This window comes from Notamacropus eugenii, chromosome 6 (genome assembly GCF_028372415.1).
Source record: "Notamacropus eugenii isolate mMacEug1 chromosome 6, mMacEug1.pri_v2, whole genome shotgun sequence".
Classification (NCBI taxonomy): Eukaryota; Metazoa; Chordata; class Mammalia; order Diprotodontia; family Macropodidae; genus Notamacropus; species Notamacropus eugenii.
Genome location: NC_092877.1, coordinates 207,987,162 through 208,007,794, shown reverse-complemented (window position 1 = coordinate 208,007,794; position 20,633 = coordinate 207,987,162). Strand labels below are relative to the sequence as shown.

General features: G+C 40.7%; 2 protein-coding genes across 9 annotated transcripts in view; one reads left to right on the top strand and one right to left on the bottom strand.

Annotated features, from left to right (window-relative positions):
* The window catches only part of PCID2 (PCI domain containing 2), a 57,496-nt gene extending 48,077 nt beyond the window's left edge, over positions 1–9,419 (bottom strand). The window contains exon 1 of one of the 8 annotated variants that reach the window (XM_072621906.1): positions 9,282–9,419. Coding sequence is in view for 2 of the 8 variants with exons in the window: in XM_072621904.1 (XP_072478005.1) it covers positions 6,838–6,873 (36 nt within the window). In the remaining 6 variants the exon portion in view is untranslated. Of the gene's footprint in view, positions 1–6,492; positions 6,743–6,837; positions 7,087–8,317; positions 8,346–9,281 lie in introns of those variants that run through there. The other 7 variants (XM_072621909.1, XM_072621904.1, XM_072621911.1 and 4 more) reach the window with 7 other exon arrangements.
* The window catches only part of CUL4A (cullin 4A), a 58,496-nt gene continuing 46,431 nt past the window's right edge, over positions 8,569–20,633 (top strand). The window contains exons 1-3 of the mRNA XM_072621914.1: positions 8,569–8,871; positions 10,597–10,712; positions 20,154–20,257. Coding sequence (XP_072478015.1) covers positions 8,706–8,871; positions 10,597–10,712; positions 20,154–20,257 — 386 coding nt within the window. The 5' untranslated portion in view covers positions 8,569–8,705. The remainder of the gene's footprint in view (positions 8,872–10,596; positions 10,713–20,153; positions 20,258–20,633) is intronic.

Genomic DNA, 20,633 nt, shown 5'->3' with positions numbered 1-20,633 from the left:
GTACGGTGGCTTGTCCCTGTAAGAATGTGACCCAGAAAAACACCTGTAAAACTCTAAATATCATAAGTCTATATTATGGATCCCCAATGCAAATCCAAAGTGATAATGGATCACATTTCAAAGGAAATGAAATAAGATATTGTGTATGAAACAACACAGAATGGATATATCATATTCCATATTATCCACAAACATCTAGATTAACTGAAAGAATGAATGGACCAATTTAGGAAGTTAAGTTCTAATAATTCTTATCAACACTGGAAAGATAGATAATTTGTTCACTGCTTTACATAATTTGAATAATAGACCATTAGGAGGAAGTACACCTCTAGACAGAATGATAACCCCAAATCGGCAAACACATAAAATCCCAAATATTGAGTATTGGACTGTGAGGCCAGATGTCCCAGTCCCGTATCCAGGGACACCTGGTTTGGCAGGATATGATTTACACTGTTCAGAGGCCTTTAGGTTGGATAGAAAAGAAAGAAGAAAATCATCTACTGGAATATGTATGAGAATTCCCGAAAATCATTTTGGATGGATATTACCTAAATCAGGATTAGCAGCTTGAGGAATATGTGTACTAGGTGGAGTGATAGATTCTAATTATCAAGGAGAAATTATTGTGACATTTCAAAATTTTGGTGAAGAACCCATACATGTAAAAATGATAGAACAATTCAAGCGATTATTATTTCTTGTGAAACAATACCCTTTGTGAAAACTGGCCCACCTTCCCAAATAAGTAGCAGAGGAACTGAAGGGCTGGGTTTTATCAATAAAATTGGGAACTAAAGTATAGGTAAAATGGAAGCCAGACAATGTTCCAAATTTGTTATGTATTATAGCACACAGGAAAGATAATACCATAACCAGTTGTTTATTCAGGAGAAGATGATTACTAAAATGCACCCCTAACTCATATATTCTGCCGTGAATGAGACTATGATAGTGGGTTCATAAACTCTAGAAGCACAGCTGACCTTACCTACCTTGTTTCTGGTTATTGTTTCCTTGTTTTTTTGGTTTTTTGTTTGTTAAATCTGTTTGCTAGATTTGTTTTCTGCAGGCTTAGTACCCTCTATCTGCAGATGCCTGATTGCCTGAGCCGAATCCATGACTGTGATCTGTCACCCCTGGACCTGGCATCAACCAAGCCCTTGATGCCAGTTAAAGAACTGAGTTCTCAATTGGGACTTCTTGGGGCAGTGACTGCTCTATATCCAATCTCAGCAGGAAGCAGCTATAGAAGAAGAGCCCTTCTCCCCTTACCCCAAGATTTTAGGCCCCACTTGTTCAAGGAGGGAATGATGGGGTGCTTGTGCTCAAGTCTCAACTTAAAACAGCTTTATGTGCTTATTTTGTGTGATCCCTGCTATATTCTTGTAAAGTTCTGTTGATACCAGTTGACTGATATTATTTTATATGCTTATTTTCTGTTATTCCTGTTACAATTCTATTGATACCAGTTGCCCCACTGACCTATGTAACGAATATGAAAGATCTGGGGGCCAAATGTAATGGTAATTTAAATGGGAAAATCTTTCCCATTGATTAACAGGCTCATGTGAGCTGCTTAAATCACATGGAAGCCTAAGTCACATACAAGGGAGAAGCTTGCTGAAAGGGTGGAGCAGGACTGAGAGGCAGTTATTGAGAGCAGTTAGGGTGGAGGGAAAGAGAGAACACAGGCAAGTAGACAGCTAAGCTCCTGAGTGTTTCTTTGTTTGCTTGTGGGAAGGCCCCAGGGGGTTGGGGGGAGGGAGGTAAGGCATGGAAAAGTCTTCCAGGGTCCCCTGCAGTGCTAATGTGTATTGACTTCTTGATTACTATGACTGATGTGGTTTTCTGGTTTTGGGATTTGGCTTTCTGGTATCTGAATAAATGCTTTCCTTCTGCTTTCTATATGGAGAGTCTTTATACTTTGTGATTAAGAACTACACTGGCATATTCACAGTCACCACCAATGCTGGGAATATTGCTTTGGCAATGCAAAGGTTGAGCAAACAAAATAAGAATGCCACCATAAAAAGCTATTATGATGACCAAGATACTCAAGACACAACAAAAGAAGAGAATGCTTCCAAAACATCTAACCAGCAAAGCCTCAATGAAAAACATAGTTTTGATATAAATTCAACTAGAATTCTTGGGAGAAATGAGGTTAAAGTTTTTTGAGGTTTTTTTTTTTTTTAAGTTTAAAATGTTTTTATGAATGAGAGTGCTACAAGAAAAAAATTGGAAAAGAAATGAGAGCTCAGTAAGAAATAGAAAGGAAATTAACAGCTTGGCACAAGACATACAAAACCTTGTTCAAACAACAAACTCCCTGATAATCTAAATGGATCATATAGAAGACAATGACTCCATGAGACAATAAGAAATATTAAAGTTAAGTGAAAAGACTGAAAAAAAAGAAGAAAATATAGGGCTTTTCATAGCAAAAACAAATAGATCAAGAAGAAAAACAGAGCAAGGAGAGAAAAAAAAATGTAGTAATTATTAGACTATATGAATGCCAAGACCCCCTAAAAAGAGTCTAGACATCATATTTAAAGAAATCTTAAAAAAAAATGCCCTGATCTCTCAGAAGCAAAAGACAGAGTGGCAATAGAAAGAATCTATCAGTCACCTACTAGAAAAAGGAAAAAAAAAAAATCCCTCCCCCTCCCGAAACATCACAGCCAAAAATCAGAGCTTCCAGGTTAATGAAAAACATACCGCAAGCTGCCAGAAAGAAAGAATTCAAGTACTGTGGACCCGTAAGCAGGATCACACATAATGTAGCGGTAACAACCATAAAGGACCAGAGAGCTTAGAATCAAGCAGAAAACTTACAACCAAGAATAACTTACCCAGCAAAACTGAGTATAATCCTACAGGAGAATAAATGGTTGATACATAGATAGATATGGAGCTATAGCTAAAGATACATATATGTATATATGTATGTGTATATAAACACACACACACACATAAATATATGCATCCTTTAATCAAACAGATGTTTTCTAAATATTCCTAATGAAAAGACCAGACCTGTGTAGAAACTCTGAAGTACAAACACAGAAGTCAGGAGAAGTATTAAAAGGTATAACATGTAAACAACCATAAGAAACTGAACAAGAATAAACCGCTTACATTCAAATATGGGCAGAGGATATATGTGTCTCCACAATTATTAAGGGTCATGAGTCTAATTAGAAAGCATGGAAGTGATTCTGTTATGCCTTGATAAAATAAAAAAAAGAATGGAAAAAGACAGAGAAAAGAACCAACTAAGGGGAAAAGGAAAGAAAAGTAGGGGAAAATTATCTCATGTAATCAGGGTACGCAAGTAGACATTTTTTACAATTTGGCTTACACTAGACCCTCAATCTCATCTGAACTGGTCAAAGGAGGGAAGAATACAAACATACATAGAGCTGGGTAAAGAAACACATTTCACTCAACAGAGAAATAAGAAAGGGAAGAAATGAAAAGGAAGAAGTAGAAGGAAGGCAGATTAAGGGAGGGATCAGTCCTAAGCAAAACAAACTTTAAGGATGTATAAAAACATTTACTGCTCTTTTTGAAGCAACAAAGAATGGAAATGTGGGAAGGTATCCATCAATTGGAGGATGACTGAACAAGTTATAGTATATAAATCTGATGGAGTGCTATAATCCTATAAGACATAATGAAATGGATGGTTTCAAAGAAACCTTGGAAAACTTATATGAATTGATGAAGAGTGAAGTGAACAGAACAAGGAAAACAATTCACATAACACTATGATGAAAAAAAACTATGAAAGATTTAGCAACTCTGATCAACATATAAGGAACCAATTCCAGAGGACTAATTATTAAACATGCTACTCACCTCCTGATACAGAGGTGAAGGAGTCAGTGGTGCAGAAGGAGAAATATTTTTTGGATATGGCAAAAATAGAAATAAGTTTTGGTTGATATTTATATACACATACATATACATATATAAATACACAAACACCCACATATATGTTTGTAACAAATGTTTTGTTTTTCTTTAGTTCTCAATTAGGGAGGGGGTTAGGGGTTAGGAAGAAAAAAGGCAGATTTTTCTAATTAAAAAAATAAAATACAGCATTTTTCAAAGACCGAAGGTCTTCAACATACAGAATGAGAGGGTATAGATGAGTTACTATTTGTACAGGTGAAGTGATTATATCAGTAAGACTATAAATTCACAAACATGCTTTCCACCTCTTTAAATAAAGTTGATGAAGTATAAATGGGTATAAAGAGTATAAATTAGAAATCTGAGTTCAGATACTGATAATGTGCAGATTTACTTTGAAAGACTACTTACTATCAAGGGAAGGTTAGGGGAAGGTGAGGTCATAGGGAGAGGGCAGATAATGAGTGATGTCAAAAAAAGAGTATTGATGAAATGTTAATTCACAGAAGACTGCAAAAGATAAGAGTCCACATAGTTTAGTAGATAGGGTCACTGGACTTGAGTCAGAAAAATCTGGGTTCAAATATTGCCTCAAGCAATTACTAGCTATGTGATCCTCTTATCCTCTATATGCTTCAGTTTCTTCATCTGTAAAAAATGAGGTTGTACTTTATGCCTTTAAGATCTCTTACAATCCTAAATCTATGATCTTATTATCCTAGCACAAAAGGAGAGACATAGACAAGCTGGGTAGTTTTGGTATAGAATTTGTGTGTATATGCATATATACAGATATATGTATGTGTACACATATCTATATATATACATATATTTAAACTGTAATAGAAGTTCAGTTTCTTATACAATACTTTTGTTTGTTTTATTCATTGAAATGTTCATGTTTATTACATTCATAATAAAAAAATTTAAAAATACCTTTACTGTACTTTCAAAAGAAAATGAATTAGCATATTAAAAATTATGCATGTATTAAGATTTAAAAGTGTTCTAATCTGTTAAAAACAGCATAGTTAGGTACCATAAAGAAATTAAGCAAAATGAATTCCATAGAAATAGAATTCTAATCTAAATATGGATAACAGGTAATGTATTTTTTCTAAGTGCAAAAAATTACAAAAAAGACTTTTTAAAAACAAAAGTTTATGCTTCCTTCACAGAATGACAAGGGGAGAATTAGAAGAGAATGCAAAACTAGAAAGAAAAAATAGATGGTTATCATAACCAAAAAAAAAAAGGCAATCATTACTACCAAAATGATCTAAAGATATATCAAGGGTGTGTAGTATACTTGCAAATCCTTGATGAAAATAAGAAAAAGAAAAAGGCTGACTTGTGCTTCTAAAGTAGAGCAGGCACACGACTGTGAAAAATATGTAAAAAATATAAAGCCCCACTGTGTTTACGGAACCCAGAAAAAAAGCATTTGCCACAAGAAGCAAAGACTGCTTGATAGATAAAATCAGAGACAACTTTAATAACCCTGTGATTTTCAGTATCACCGGAGGACAGGAAGACACATCTTCACAAGAGTGCTCATGGCTGTCCAGGAGAGTTTCTCTAGAGATGGCTGGATGCTCCGGGCCGCTGCACTAAGTCTCACGGCTCCTGGGCCTCCCCCATGAGACCCAAGGACATCCGAGAGCCCAGCCCAGCAATCACGAGAGGGCAAACCAAAGGACGGATCCCTGTTATCCAGACTATGACACGAGGTGAAGGGAAGTCTCTCTAGTCTACCACCGTATATCTATGGAGCTCTAACCCAGCTAACTACCACAAAACGTCACAACTGAACCGAGCCACAAGCTGAGCTGCACGTGGGAAGCGATGCTGGACCCCCAACGACCCGGGGCAGCCCCGGACCCAAAGACCCAGCTCCTGCAAACATCACCGAGCGCTGAAGCGCCTACTATGTGCCAGGCACGGAATGCGGCCTGCGGCCCCTTCAGGGAGCATGTGTTCTAAGGAAGGGAACAAGACGGACAGACAAACACAGGGACCATCACGAAAGGCCTAGGGCAGGAGTCTGAAGGAACCCGAATTCTCAGGCGCGCTGCAGGCACCGTGGAGCGGGAGAGCCGGGCGGGAGGGCCGGGGGTGGCACCAGGGTGCGTGAAGCAAAGGCCTGGACAGGCACCCTCTGGGATACCAGTGCTCAGCTCCAGCGGAGGCTGCTATCCCCTTCTGGAAAAGCCTTAAAAGAGAAAAATGCAGGACGGCCAGGGAACCAGTTCTACCCACATACAGTTATCACGGCGTTTTTTTAAAAAGTGCGTGGACTCCAGGTGAATACCTCCTGCCCTATAACACAAAAACAGTGCTTCTACAGGAAAAGAAAACGCGGCCAGTGCAGACACTGTGTGGGAAGGCAGACCCACTACCGTCCTGTGGGTAGAGCAGCGAACGAGGTCCAAAAGGTTCTAAACACAACGTGGAAGCCCGGCCACTACGGCTCACAGAGCCCGGGGAGGCAAACAGCGGCACGCAGCCCCAGGGGCATTAGGGGAATCCGTGCGTGGCGGCTGCACAAAGGCGGAGCGCACGCACCCTAGTAAAAACGAGCTCGGAGCAAACCACCGGCCGCGAGGGAAGCAGAGACCGCACACCAGAGGCCGCCCGCTCGGGCTCGGACGCAAAGGAAGGCAGGGACGCGCGAAGACGGCATCAAGTCTGGCTCCCAGAGGCTAGCGAGAAAGGAAAGCTGTCGCAAAGCCGGTTCTCGCTTCTCCTCCCCGGAAGACCGTCCGCTCTGGCTTTCGGATGAAGGGGACACACCGCCAGGGTCCGAGCGGCCGCCGCCCCCGCTCCCTGGGGAGCCCGCAGCCCCGAGGGAAGGGAGGGGAGGGGAGCCTCGGCGGCGACCCCGCCCCCCAGGCCCGGCCGGGAAGTTACCTGTTGTAAATACTGGTTGATGGTGATGTGCGCCATGAAGGGGACGGCTCCAGGGTCTCGGGAGAGCTTTCTGGGCCAGAAGAAGGAAGGGGAGCGGGCTGGACACCGAGAGAGAGCAACGGCTGCGGCCCAAAGCGCCGGTGGGTAGCGCGAACTTGGTTCCAAGAGGCTGGGGGTCAAAGGTTACGTGGGGACGGACGTCACTTCCTCTCGGGAGCCCCGCCCCTTCGCGCCTCTCGTCGCACGTCTACCGGAGGCGTGCGCGCGCTCCTGTTTTTCTACCGACTTCTGGAACCCAGGCGTCTGAGGCTCCGGTCCGGCATGGGCACGGTGGGGAGCGGGGAGTGCTGGACTACGGATTCACTCCGGGGCCGAGGATAAGGACGCCACCCCGTGGGTGGGGGAAGCAGCAGGGAGGGCTCTCCGCACGCGTGTCTGAGGACTGACCGGGGCCGGAACCAGGGATCGCGGCTGCCGGGGCGGGTAGGAAGAAGGACTGAAAGTTTTCTTTCTGGAGCCGCTTTGGAAGTGCTCCGTGGCCGCGATTTTAGGGCTGGGTCCACCCGAAGACTGAGGTGCCGGCCGGCCGACGCCGCTTCTAGGCTCAGGGCGAATTAAATTTTTTACAAAAAATAACATTGTGTAATGCTTTTGTGACTGACTAAGCTTGCCGTCTCAGAAAGGTTGCCTCCCTCCTCTTCCTCCCCGCCTCTCCATTCGCCTCTTCTTTCCTCTGGTCGCCCCGCCTCTACGTCACCGGAATGGCGGCCGCCAGAGGGGCGGTTCGGCCTTCGGGCGTGCCCGGCTTGACGCCTCGCCCGGCGGGTCGTTAAGAGGGGCCCTTCCTAACCCTTCTCGGCCTTGACACCACCAGCGGGAAAGTCCGGAAGACTCGGCTTCCCGCGTGTAAAGCACACCGTCCCCGCCCCACAGGGCCGGATGGGAACACACAATGGTCGCCGCGAAGAATAGGGCGTCCGGGCCGCTCGCACCTGAGGGAGGGAAGGGAAGGGAAGGGGGAGGGGAGGCGGGCCAGGTGAACAATAGGAAGTGTGTGCGGGGTGTCCGGGTGTGCGCGGGCGCGTGTGGAGGAGCCTGACGGTTGGGGTGGGCACGTGGGAGGCCGGCTCGTGGGGCGTCGCGCGGAAGTCACCCAGGCTGGCGGGGGTGGGGGTGGGGAACGTGTGTGCTGGGGCAGGGGAGGTAGCTGAGGAGCCCGGCCTCTTGGGGGTCGGTTGGCAGCCGCGGGCTTCCCACCCGTCGGCCGCTCCCCCCACCTCGACGCTCTGAGGCCTCCTCGCTGGGCCCCATTTCTCCTGTTCTTCGGAGAAGAAGGAGGTGCCACCTTGTGAGAAGGGCCGGGGAGGCGCCTCGGAGATTTGAACCTCCGGGAGGAGGAGGAAGAGGAGGGGGGCGGCGGTGGGAGGAGACTCCGGAGCAGCCCTGGGTCGGGCCGGCGGTACACCAGTCAGGTCCTCACCCCGTAGCCGGGCGGTAGTAGCACCGATCACTTGAATCATCCAGGGAGAGGTGGGGGGAAAGGGACCAGTAGAGAACCGCCCCTCCCCCACCCGCCCCCCTTACTCCCCCTCCCCCAGTGGTCTCCCGCAGGAGATTGGTTGGAACTCCCCGAGCTGTCCCCCGCCGGGGCCTAGTTCTCACCTCCGGAGGAGGGACCCGGGCACCGGGCGGGGGGAGGAGAAGTAGGCGGAGAGACCGGGGCATTGGGGGAAGAAGGAGGAGGAGGAGGAGGAGGAGGAAGCGAGCCCGGGGCCGCGGCCGGAGGAGGAAGAGGAGGAGGAGGAGGGAACGGGGCCCCGGTGGGGGGGCGGAGCGGCCGCCGCGGGTTTGTTTTCTCGGCAGTAGACATGGCAGACGAGACCCCCAAGAAGGGGAACTTTTCGGCTCTCGTTGGACACACCAATGGCCTCACGAAACCCGCTTCCCTGGCGGCGGCCGCCGTCGCCACGAAACCCGGGGGGGGCGGGGGCAGTGGCGGCTCCTCAAAGAAATTAGTGATTAAAAATTTCAGAGGTAGGTAAGTGTGTGCAAACGAGGTGAGGGCGCGGAGGGAGGCGGGCGGGGAGGCCAGCTCGGGCCGGGCCGGGCCGCGTCTGGGCTGCTCCCCTTTCTCCCCACCCCCAGGGCCCCGGGGAGGGGGGGTTGTTTCCTCCAGACTGACCCGTCCCTTCTCCCCTCCCCCCGCGGTGCGCGCCGCCGTGGAGGCGGGGATCCGCCAGGGTGTCAGCGTGTTTTTTTCACGGGGGCACGAAAGGGAAGGGGGGAAGACTGTTTCCTGCCCCCCCAACCTCCAGGCGGCGGCGGCGGCGGCCCGCTAGCTCGACTCGGCGCTGCCGGAGGATTCCCTGAGCTGCATGACTTCAGCGGCAGCCAATGGGGAAGGGGCTCGGCGGAGGGCCGCCGCCTGCACGCGCTGCGCTGACCTTTGGTGACCTCGTTCAGTCGGCCGGGGCCCTCCCACTCCAGTGCGCTGGCGAGAGATAATCCTCCTCTTCCTTTCTTATTGTCAGAAATAGCCCCGGCCCCCGCCCCCTAAGTCGCTAGTCCGAGGGGTCCCGACTGACTCCCTCCAGCCCTCTGGTTAGGCTCTTACGTAGAGGGAGAAAGCAGACGTTAATAGTGGACCTTTGTGCGTTAAATCATTTCCCCATTTGTGGCGATACTTTGTATCCTTCTGTCGATTGTTAGCGGGAATATTCAGAAATGTCAGTAAATCTTCACAGGTGTTGAATGTGGGAGGGCTTAAGTTTCAGCAGTGATTGTGATGCTGGACAATTTATTTCCTAGTGTGGTGACAATACAAATTGTCATTTCTTAATGTTCATAAGAGGGTCTTAAGGCTCTGTAAAGTTTGTTTTAGATCTCAGCAATAACGCTCATCACTCCTTAAGAGATCATTTGACTTTTTAAAACTGGCTTGGCTAGTCTAAAAGTTTCTGTAATAAAATAGTACTGTGGTAGTGTACTTTAGTTAACAGTGTTTTTATCAAATATCAAATTATTCTTGTAGAGTTGATAAGTGAGCCTAAACACTCTAGATTTGAAACACGTCTAAAAAGGCTTGTTAATTGTGTGAGGCAAATATGTGGTGGATAGTTGACCTTGGAGTCAGTTCAAGTCCTGCGTCTGATACATATTAGCACTGTGACCATGGGCAAGTTACTCAGCTTCTCCGTACCCTAGAAACTCTTAAAAACTTTGAGGGTTGCACTCGGGAAGGGAATTTGCATGTTAGGAATTCCCTACCACAATGAAATTACAAGCCCAGACCATTTCCACTCTCCCAAAAAAGTATCATCCAATACTGTTAATAAGTATCACTATAGCAAAAAAGCAGTACTACTTTCTGTGATGGTACTAGGTACATAGCAATTCACCTTTCTACTACTTTACACAAACTGGCTATAGTGTTAGAAATAAGCCTCTTTAATATGTAATTTATACTAGTAATGGAGTCAGGATAATTTATCCATTACTGAACATTTAAAATCAGTACTTAAATTTTAAATGCTTATTCTTTGGAGCCCAGTATTGTTACAGATTTAAGAGAAACTGTTAACCTGCATTTTGCTTGTACTTAACCCAAGAATCATGTTACTTTGCTAGATATATTTATGAAGTTGATTTCTGTGTTAACCTAACATGCCCATTGTTTTGAATGCATAGTTTGGTAGGCTTTTTAAAATGATTGGCTACGAGCAAGCTATTTTCTGTTTTATTTTGTATCCCGCTTTACAGACAGACCGAAGTTGCCAGATAATTATACTCAGGATACATGGCAGAAACTTCATGAAGCAGTTAGAGCCATACAAAGTAGCACCTCCATTAAATACAATCTTGAAGAACTCTATCAGGTAAGTGCTCAAATGTCAGTGGGGCAGAGTTTTGGAAAAATGTTGGTACTTATTTAATTGAGAATGTCAGATTTTCTTTTACTTGCAGAATGTTTAAGCTTGACCAGGAGAGTATTCTGTTTTTAATGCCAACTCTTGAAAGCTTTGTGAAACTCATCAAATTTCCATTTTCCCTTCCAAAGTATAACAGTAAAAGGTATATTTTATCATGATACAAAAAGATCTTATTCCTCTTTCAGAGATTCAACATAAATAAGCCCTCTGAGCAAATGTAAGGTCTGAGATTTTTCATTGTATTTGGTGCAGAAGTGATAAGTCTCTTGTTGAAGTGTGAACATTGGCAATGGATGATATTTTAATTTGGAGAACAGATTATTCGCTATACTTTTTTTTAATTGTGAAGAACTCAAGAATTCATTATCAACTGTCTTAGACACTTGGAAGAAAGTGAATTTGAAGGACACCTTTCTGGTATAGCTTACCTTGACTGTGGTTTTTATTTTTCAGGCCTGTGATGCTCAGATCTAATGCAAAGCTCCTTTACCTGCTTAGTATGACACTTAGCATGATCTTGCTGGTGATGTCTCACAAATGATATAGAACTCATTTGGAAACTGCAGATTGCCTACATAGGGGTAAATTCTTTTTATAGTGCTGCATGATTGTGTTTTTATTTCACCTTTAAGTATTAAAATCAAATACTTTGAAAAAAATTTAAACATGCAACATTGTAAAAAAAAAACAAACAAACCAATCTAAGACCTATGTGGAGATTGTCCTGGATCAATAGGCAGACTGTAACTTCCACCTAACTTTGGAAACAAAAATGAAGTCACCAGCAGGTAGCATTTCTAGGAAGACATCAGTCTGTCTGAAGATCTAAATCTTGATAATAACATCCCCCCAGAATAAACCATAACTGATAAGTGTGATGTCCCTTTTTACTAAGCATTCAACCTGTAATTCAAAATTCTTTGAAGTAACTACTTTGGAACTATCCTATGAATATTCTACACCATTGCATGAATTTGGCATTGTGGTGTGGAGTAGCTCCGAAAGGGAAATTTCTTGAAACAGAAGTATAGCAATAAGAGATGAAATTAGGACTAATAATACAAAGTACTAGGCTCTCAGTCATGGGCAATAATTTGTGATTTTCACTTTTGTCTTTGTATCTCCAATACCTAGCCTAGTTCCTGGCACATAGTATGTGTTTAATAAATGTTAACTGATTGATTGTAAGAAGTTGCCCTTCATATTTCCAGTGGATATTGATTCTGCAGACTAACTTGTTTGAAGAGAACTGGGAATCTTCTTTTGAGCATCTCTGCAGAATCAGGCTGGTGCTCCAGAAGCACTCAGAGGAAATGCATGAGTGCTTCTCTTCTAATGTTGTGGGTTTAGCTTTAGTGCAATCCTTTAATGTGGACTTTGAGGATTGTAAAATATCAGGGCCCCTGTAGTTGCTTATCCCAGAGTACTCAGTCAGCATGAGGGTCTCAGTTGACAAAAAGCATTTTTTGCCCATGTTGAACATAATTGTTTTCTGTCATCTAATAATTCTTATTAGTAAATTTAGATTGTAGGAATTATTTACACCACCTAAAATTTAGCTGCAAGTTATATTGAAAATAAAGTTATTTGAAGTATACTTAAGTATCTCAGGGATCCTTGATTTCATTTGTAGGTCCCAGTATCAGTCCAAAACTAATTCATTTCTTTTTAGTGCAGATAAGCTTCCAGAGTTGCTATGGCAAAAAACAAAACAAAACAAAAACTTAATCCCTCAACTGTCTTTGATGATTAGTCTCTTCAAACATAGTAGACAGGTCCTTAGGTTACAGTTTACCAAACCTTTGCATTTTGGTAGAGAGCTAACAGAGACTATATTCTGCTTGACATATGAAGACCCTGGTTTACCTGACCTATAATGATACTTTGAGGTGAGACTTTAGTGGAGGATTTTCTAAGCACACAAAGATAAAATACAGTATTAATTGTATGTCAGGGGTATGTGGTGCTCCAGTAAGAGTAAACTTTTGCTTTGAAAACTCATTAACAGTTATTCAGTACCTACCACATACTTAGTCAGCTTTTTGTAGACCAGGTCTTTATTATTTGAACTATATTTTAAAGCTATACTATTTTTATTCCTGTTTGTCAGGCTCCTTAATTTATGATATACTTATCTTCATCTGACAGTTTCCAGTATAATCTTTTCAAAAGTGAACATTTTCTTTCCAATCTTATCATATAGTTTCCATAATAAAGTATCACCAATCCAAGGCAAAAACTAGATCAGTTAAGATATTTGATTCAGTGTTTCAGAATAAAGTTGGGTACTGAGACTCTAGACTCTGTCATGCATTTGAATAAGTACATTCAGGGAATTTTCTGAATAGTATGTTGATTAGGATCAATTTTCTCTGAAGAGGAAAGTTTGAAAGACTCTCAAGAAAAATTTGAGCAATGATTTAAGGGAGACCAAACTGTTCTCTTGGTCTTTCCAAAATTGAAACTTATTCTCTTATTTTCGGTCTTCCTAAGCTTCTTAAGCCTCATGCTTAGTTAAAGTGTTTATGGCAATCTAGAAAAAGAATATTTCTAAATTACCAGTCCCCAGATCTAATAGGGTTTTCCTTGTTTTGTTTCGTAAAAGGTTATTTGAAGAAAAGGTAATGAAAATTAGCAATTTACATTAATTAGAAACTTGCTTGTCTCCCCTAGTATTAAGAAGATCTATTTTGGACAAATCAGTCTTAGACCACAAATTTAGTTTTAGTAAGACCAGGACAAAAACTTCACCACATTTTAGAACAGAGAAAGCTAATAATAAAATAACTCCTGTTAATATGTTGCTTTAAGCTTCCAGAGTACTTGACCCAAAACAACCCTGATGTAGATGTTGTGATGTAGATAGTGGAAGTATTTTTATCCCTACTTTCCACATGAAGAAATGGATGCTCTGAGAGATTGAATCACTTACCCTTGATTAGACAGTGTGTAGGGAAGAATTCAAATCCAGCTCTTCTGACTCTCAAGCCCAACACTTGACCACTATGCCAAGCTACCTCTAACTTAAGCCTAGCGAATTAACTTTAGACTTTTATATTTTCATGCACAATACAGATACATCTAAATACACTAAAGGGCTATACTAATTTTCTTTTGACTATTGGGGTTGTCCAGCAAGATTGTTAGTGATTATCTTGTGATAATGACTGTAAAGATATGTGAGAAAAGGGAAAGTGAGGAGTTATGAATGAACTGAAACTCAGGAGAGAGCCAGGCTGGTTGTTTAACTCTGGGAGTTATTATTGTACAGATAGTGATTAAACCCATGTTAGAAGCTTATGAGGTCATTAAATAAAAAAGAGTGTAGAAGTAAAAGAGGGTCTGGAACAGAGCTTTAGGGTATACCAACGATTAGGGTACATGAGATGGGTAATGACCCGAGACTGAGGAATGATTGGACAGGAGGGAGAAAAACAGTGTCACATAGAGAGGTGTTGAAAGTCTGCAGTTGGAGAAAATGCCATCAGATTTGGCAGTAAAATAGACAACTGTTTATTTGACTGACTTGATATTATCAGAAACTAAATTGCAAAGGATTGAGAAGCAAGGAAATGAAGGCAACAAATACAGACAGTTGTTTTGTTTTAGGAATTTGACTAGGAAAGAGAAGAGATGGTGGGGTCTGGTGATGGATTTTAAGGATGGGGGAACTTGGGTAATCTTCCAGACTCTGGAGATAAAAAGATAAAAAAATAAAACATTACTCTCAAGGAGTTTATAATTTAACTATAATATAGCATATATTCATTAATTTAACAAACATTTCGTACCAACAATGTTCAAGGCATTATGCTAAGTAATGGGGATCAAAACTCAAAAATGTAATGTTTCCAGCCCTCAGAATTCATATTTTACTATTCTGGGGATACTATGGCATGTGCCAATAAATATAAGATAGAGAATTAAGGGGTTAAAGGAAAGCTCAGACAAAATTCTACAGGAATGTTTGAAGAGAAAACAAGATTGCCCTAGGGACTCATGGGAAATCTCTGTGGAGGAAGTTGCTTCTAAGGTATAAGAAACTTGAAAGATGGCTTTGACTACATGCCTACTCCAGAAGAACCCTTAAATTTTCTCCATACCAAATAATGATCAATAAATCCAATGAGAAACTATAGTAAATGACTTTTTTCCACCCCAGACCTGGGCAGGAGGTCTGCCAGAAACCTGAGTGCAATAAGAAAGGAGGCCCCAAGCAGCAAAATCATTGGCAAAGCAGAGGAGTCAGAAAGATACCCCTAGCCTTGGAGGCTCCCCAGTACCTTGTCCTGAGATGCCAAAGCTAGTATTCTGAACCTCCAAGACCCAAGAGGATATAACTGAGGAGGTGGAGCTCAGTACAGGAATCTAGGAGACACAAGGTGACCATGTCACCCACAGGTATATCAGGGGGCAAAACCTGGCCCTACTGCAGAACCACAATTCAGTAACTAAAGGAAAAATGAGTAGATTAAAGAGAATGCCAGCTAGTGTCAACAATTAACTATAAAAGGTCTCCAAAAAGAAAGAGCAACTCTTAGTTGTAAGCAAAGACCCTCCCTGGGAGAAATGAAACATGATAAAAAATGAAATGAAAGCTTTAGAGGAAAACTAGAAAAATAAATAGGTTAGAAGAGAAAATGGTAAGCTTTATCCAAGTAAAAGATTCCCTGAAATCTTAACTAGACTAAACAAATCAAGGACTACGTGAGACAGGAAGAAATATTAGAACAAAAATAAAAGAATGAAAAAAATAAGAAGAAAATGTAAGATACCTAATGTAAAAAACAACTGACTGAAAAAAATGAAGGAAGAGAGAGATGATTTAAGGATCCCTTGGACTGCCTGAAAACCACATTATTTTTTTAAAACTTGCACTATTTCAGTCATAAAACATTTATATGGTGCTGACTCTGTGCTAGGAGCTGTGCTTTACACGTTACCCCATTTGTTCCTCATAACAAGCCTGGGAGGTAGTTGCTATTATTATCCTCGTTTTACAGATGAAGAAACTGAGGCAAACAGGCTAAGTGTAACTCAGGTCTTCCTGAAACCAGGTCTAGTGCTTTATCCAGTGTGCCGCCTATTTCAAAAATCATAAAACCACGTACCTGCATTAGAACCAGAGGGAAAAATAAGATTAAAAAAAGCACACATTGATGACTTTACAAAAGAAACTCCAAAGGGAAAAGTACCGAATTTGTCATAGCCAAAATCCAAAACTGTAACATAAAGCAAAAAAGAAAGGGGGAAAAAAGCATCTTGAAGCAGTTTGAAGTAAATTCAAGCTCTCCTAAGACCTAGTCATAAACAAGAGCAGATCTTGGAATATGATATTCCAAAAGTCAAAAGATGGGGGCTTACAACCAACAACAACTTCCTCCTTCAAAACTGAGTATAATTCTAAAGAAGAAATGGATTGGAGCCCTTTCAAGCATTTCTAATGAAAAGACCAGAGCCCAGTAGATCTATGAAATACAAACATGAATGTCAAGAAAACATGGAATGGTAAATTTATATGAGCAACTGGAAGAGACTGTTACGGTGGTACAGAGTTAACATTATACCAGAAGGGAAAGAAAAATCCAAATTTTTAACATCTAGACTGAAAAGATAGTCTCCTGCCGGAGGGCACTGTTAATATATTCAAAACATGAAACTTTTGGAAAAGCATTAAATATTCTTTGTGTATATGTGGGGGATCTGAAGAAGTTACTTTAGGAAAGAAAAATGTGATAATCTACTGAAAACTTTTTCAGAGTTATAGATTAAAGTAGTGCAGATTTTTTTAATGTGAAAAGGAAAGTTCTAAGAACCTAAAGATAAAATCAAGGAAAAGATATTTACAGGCTCTCTGTGAAAATGGTGAAAGACTAATTTTTTGAAGACCGAATGAACCAAAGTGAAGGAGCAGCCTAGAAATCATTGTTTGAACTGACCAAGAACTACGTAAATTATCAAGATATTTTCCATGGTATTCACAAAGCTTGTGAAGTTGTGGGATATAATGTCATTCAAGATCTATTTCTTGGAATCAGATATGAAGTTAAAAAAATTTTTTTAATTATCAGGCATATAACTTTTCTCCTTCTTATCTCCCCCTCTGTTCCCCCTCCAAAAAACAAACCCTTGTAAACAGATAAGCATAGTCAAGCAAAATGAGTTCCCCTAGTTGCCATTTCCAGAAACCTGTCTCATTCTACATACTACTCTCATTAACTCTCGGTCAGAAGGTGGGAAGCATTCTTTGGAAACATGATTGATCAGTGCGTTGCATTACATTGCAGAGTTCTTAAGTGTTTCTAAATTGTTTTTATCATGTTGGTGTAATATGAGTTGTTCTCCTAACTCTGCTTACTTCATTTTGTATTAGTTATAGAAGTCTTCCCAGGTTTCTCTGAAACCACTTCTTCTTTCAGCACAGTAATTTAGGCCAGGGTCATTACTGTCTGTTACATATAAACTGTGGTTGGTGACAAGTGCATTCCCATATATTACCTCTTTCTGATCTTCTGATATTGCCACTCAAGTGTAAAAAGGTATCAAACCAGAAGGATAGGATCCTGTAAAGTCTACCTTACTTTTAGGGCCTTGGCTAGGGTTATCAGAGTTCTCTGGGCATGTGATCTTTTTTTCTCCTTTTTGCCTTCCAACATCATCAGCAGCAGAAAAAAGAACACAAACTCTTTTTCCTGCAATCTGATTCTTTCTTCCCTGTTGCCAGTCTGTTTTGTCTTTTGACCCTAAACACCCATACGTGGTATATAGATAATCTTTAGGTATTAATGAATCCTAATTTATGACTGCAATGTGGCTCTCTCCATCTATTTTTTTTCAAATGACAAAACATATTTTTAAAATATTCTGCGTATTTGTAAGGATGAGAGTTATCTTTTTTGCCCAGTGAGAAAATGTAGTCCAAAGAGAATAATGCTGGTCTTGGTAGATAAGAGAATCCCTTTGAAATTAATTTGACTGGAATAAAAGGATTCTTGTTAGTCTTTGCAAGGCAAGAAAAGCCAAGTTGTCATGAGCTAGGGTTAACAGTACTGATAAGGAAGAATTGTACCGAATGTAAGGAAGCAAATAACTTTGATATTTTGAGGGATCTATGGTCTCTAATGTTCCCTCCCACATTACTTAATCCATTCATGTCGTTTCACCCTGACTTACTTATGAACTTCTATAACTACTCTACAGGGGGTCCACCCAACATCCTAGTTAGAGTTCTTCCTCTACTTCTCTTGACATTGTATAGCTATAAATGAAGCATTAAGTTGTACGTCAGTTGTCTCTTTTCACATCTAACATAGTTTCTAGTCCTCTGTTTCTGATGCTGTCCTTTATATTCTGCTTCTCCTTTGTCTAACCAACCCATGCTAATTTCTGAATTTGCCTAATACTTTTATTTGAATGAATTGGTCCTTAGAGGTGCCTAGTAATATCTCACAAATACCATTGTTTATGTAAGGAGTGTATTCCATTATCGTATAGTTAAACATTTTTCCACATCATGATGGAGATTTTATTTCTAAACATTAGATTGGGAGCAAATTGATACATATTTGAGAGCCTACTATGTGCAAGGCACTGTGCCAGATTCTGTGGACACATAAAGAAGTAGTTTAAGTATGTGCCTGTGAAAAGATTACTAACAATTCAGAAGTAACAATTCAAATGCTAAATGAGTGATAAAAGAAATAGAATGTAAAACCGTAATTGCCATTAAAATACACACTAAGTACTTGCATGGACACTGCAGAAATCACTTATGTCTCTCCCTGTTTCATGAGCCTCAGAAGGTATCTTCAAACTCTAATATATTGATATTATAGATTGATGTTGATTTTTCCCCCTGGTTATCACAAAAGTTGTCCCCAAATTGTTCACCTCAAAACAGAATAAATTCAGTGTACTTTAATTGTTTATTAAATATTTGTAAGTGGAATTTTGAATGGTGGGAGGAATTGTAAGATTACCTTTGGTAGAAGAATTTAATGGAAAATTTTTGCTGGCTGTATTTGATAAAAGAGCAGCATATATAATGTGTTAGAAAGAGGCGTATACTTACAGAATTTGATCAGATTCTCTTAGAGCATGTTGAGATTGTAAAACTGAGTGTAAATAATTTAGATGAATCCTTGATAATGAGTTTAAAAATGTGAGCAATCCTAAAGATGAAATAGTTTAGTTGTCTGGTGTATCTATATTTACATTTCCATGTATCAGCAGAGTGCCCATATTCAGCACTTTTAATAGGTGTGTAATTTATTGGCCAGCCCTTCCCCTATTTGGAGGCATTGTTTGGGAAGAAAGAGCAGTGTCCATGTACACCGTAGATATATATTATGAATACCACTCCTGTGAACATCTCTATACTCTGGGTTTGTGATCTCATTGATGTGGATGCTCCTTCAAGGGAAATCTTATGATACAGAAGCATTTTTTCCCAGGCAATGCTTCCAGGTGCATTGTCTTGGTGCCTAGCTGTGCAGTTTCTCCTCATGCAGAAAACTCAGCAGTATATTTTACGATGGTAGAGAGCATATTTATGCTCTCAAATCTTTTGTACAAATTCCATTTTTCTTTTTTGGTAATTTCCTTGGAGTATATTCATAGGGAGTCTTTATTTTTGCCAAAGGCTCACTCACCTGTTAACTCCAATTTTCTGTTTGTTAAATATTTGATATTTCTTTTATACGGATTAAAAGTAATAGATTACTAGTATCTGTACTTTGCATGGAATTGAAGTCATATATAGACTGTGGTTCAACTATGGTGCTTTTTCAGCTCATATTTTTTATTGCTTTTGTATATCTAAGAATAAAATTATTGATAATCACATTTAAGTAAAATTTACTCACCTGCCTGCACTTATCATACTAGCTCAGTTCCAGATCCCAACACAAAAAAATGGAGCCAGAGCCAGTTACACCCATGTCAGAAGATGTGTACAAAGCAAGAAAGGGAACCAGAATCATATTCTTGTTTTCCTCCTACTTTTATTAGGAAATTTGAGTGGAGGGGAGGGAGGATATTTTGAGACATTTCAGGAGTGGTGCTAGCTATATCTGTCAGGGAATACCTTTAATGGTATGTAAGCATGTTAGGTATACAGTTGACTTTTGAATTCTGTGTTAAGTTCTCTGCATCCAGTTGCAATTAAGTGATGCAAACTTGATAACATTAAATAATACTTGCCCTAATTTAAATGTAAGAAATAATGAATTTGAGAGATTTTTATCCATGAAGTATTTATTAACCACCTACTATGTGCAGGAGAAATATTTGAACACTATTTTTTTCCTGTGCTATTGTAAATATAAATAATGGAAAATAGACCTTTTTTTTTTTTCATTTTAAGCTCTCTGTTCCTTTTGCTTTCAGGCTGTTGAAAATCTCTGTTCTTACAAAGTGTCCCCAACACTCTACAAGCAACTGCGACAGGTTTGTGAAGATCATGTCAAAGCACAAATCCTTCAGTTCAGAGAATATCCTTTTTTTTTGGTTATACCGTTATATCTTCAAAACCCTCTTTACTCTGTAGAAGAGGATAATTTTAAATTTGTTTTATGTAATGATTTTTTAAAGTAACAATTTTTTTGCAATGGTATTTAGTATAATTTTTCATCACCTGAAGGTTAATAGGATGTTCTTGTTAAAGTACTGGATATAGAAATGGTTGCCAGAAATTGGTCTTGTAGATTGAGCTCTTGGATTTTAACTATTTTTCTTTTGTCCTCACTTACTCTATACAAATTTTATTATTTCACCATATGTGGTTTGTATATTAAATTAAACCGCATGTACCATGATTTGTAGAGCACTGAGATCATCATCTTTGTATTTTTGTGATCTGTCATATTT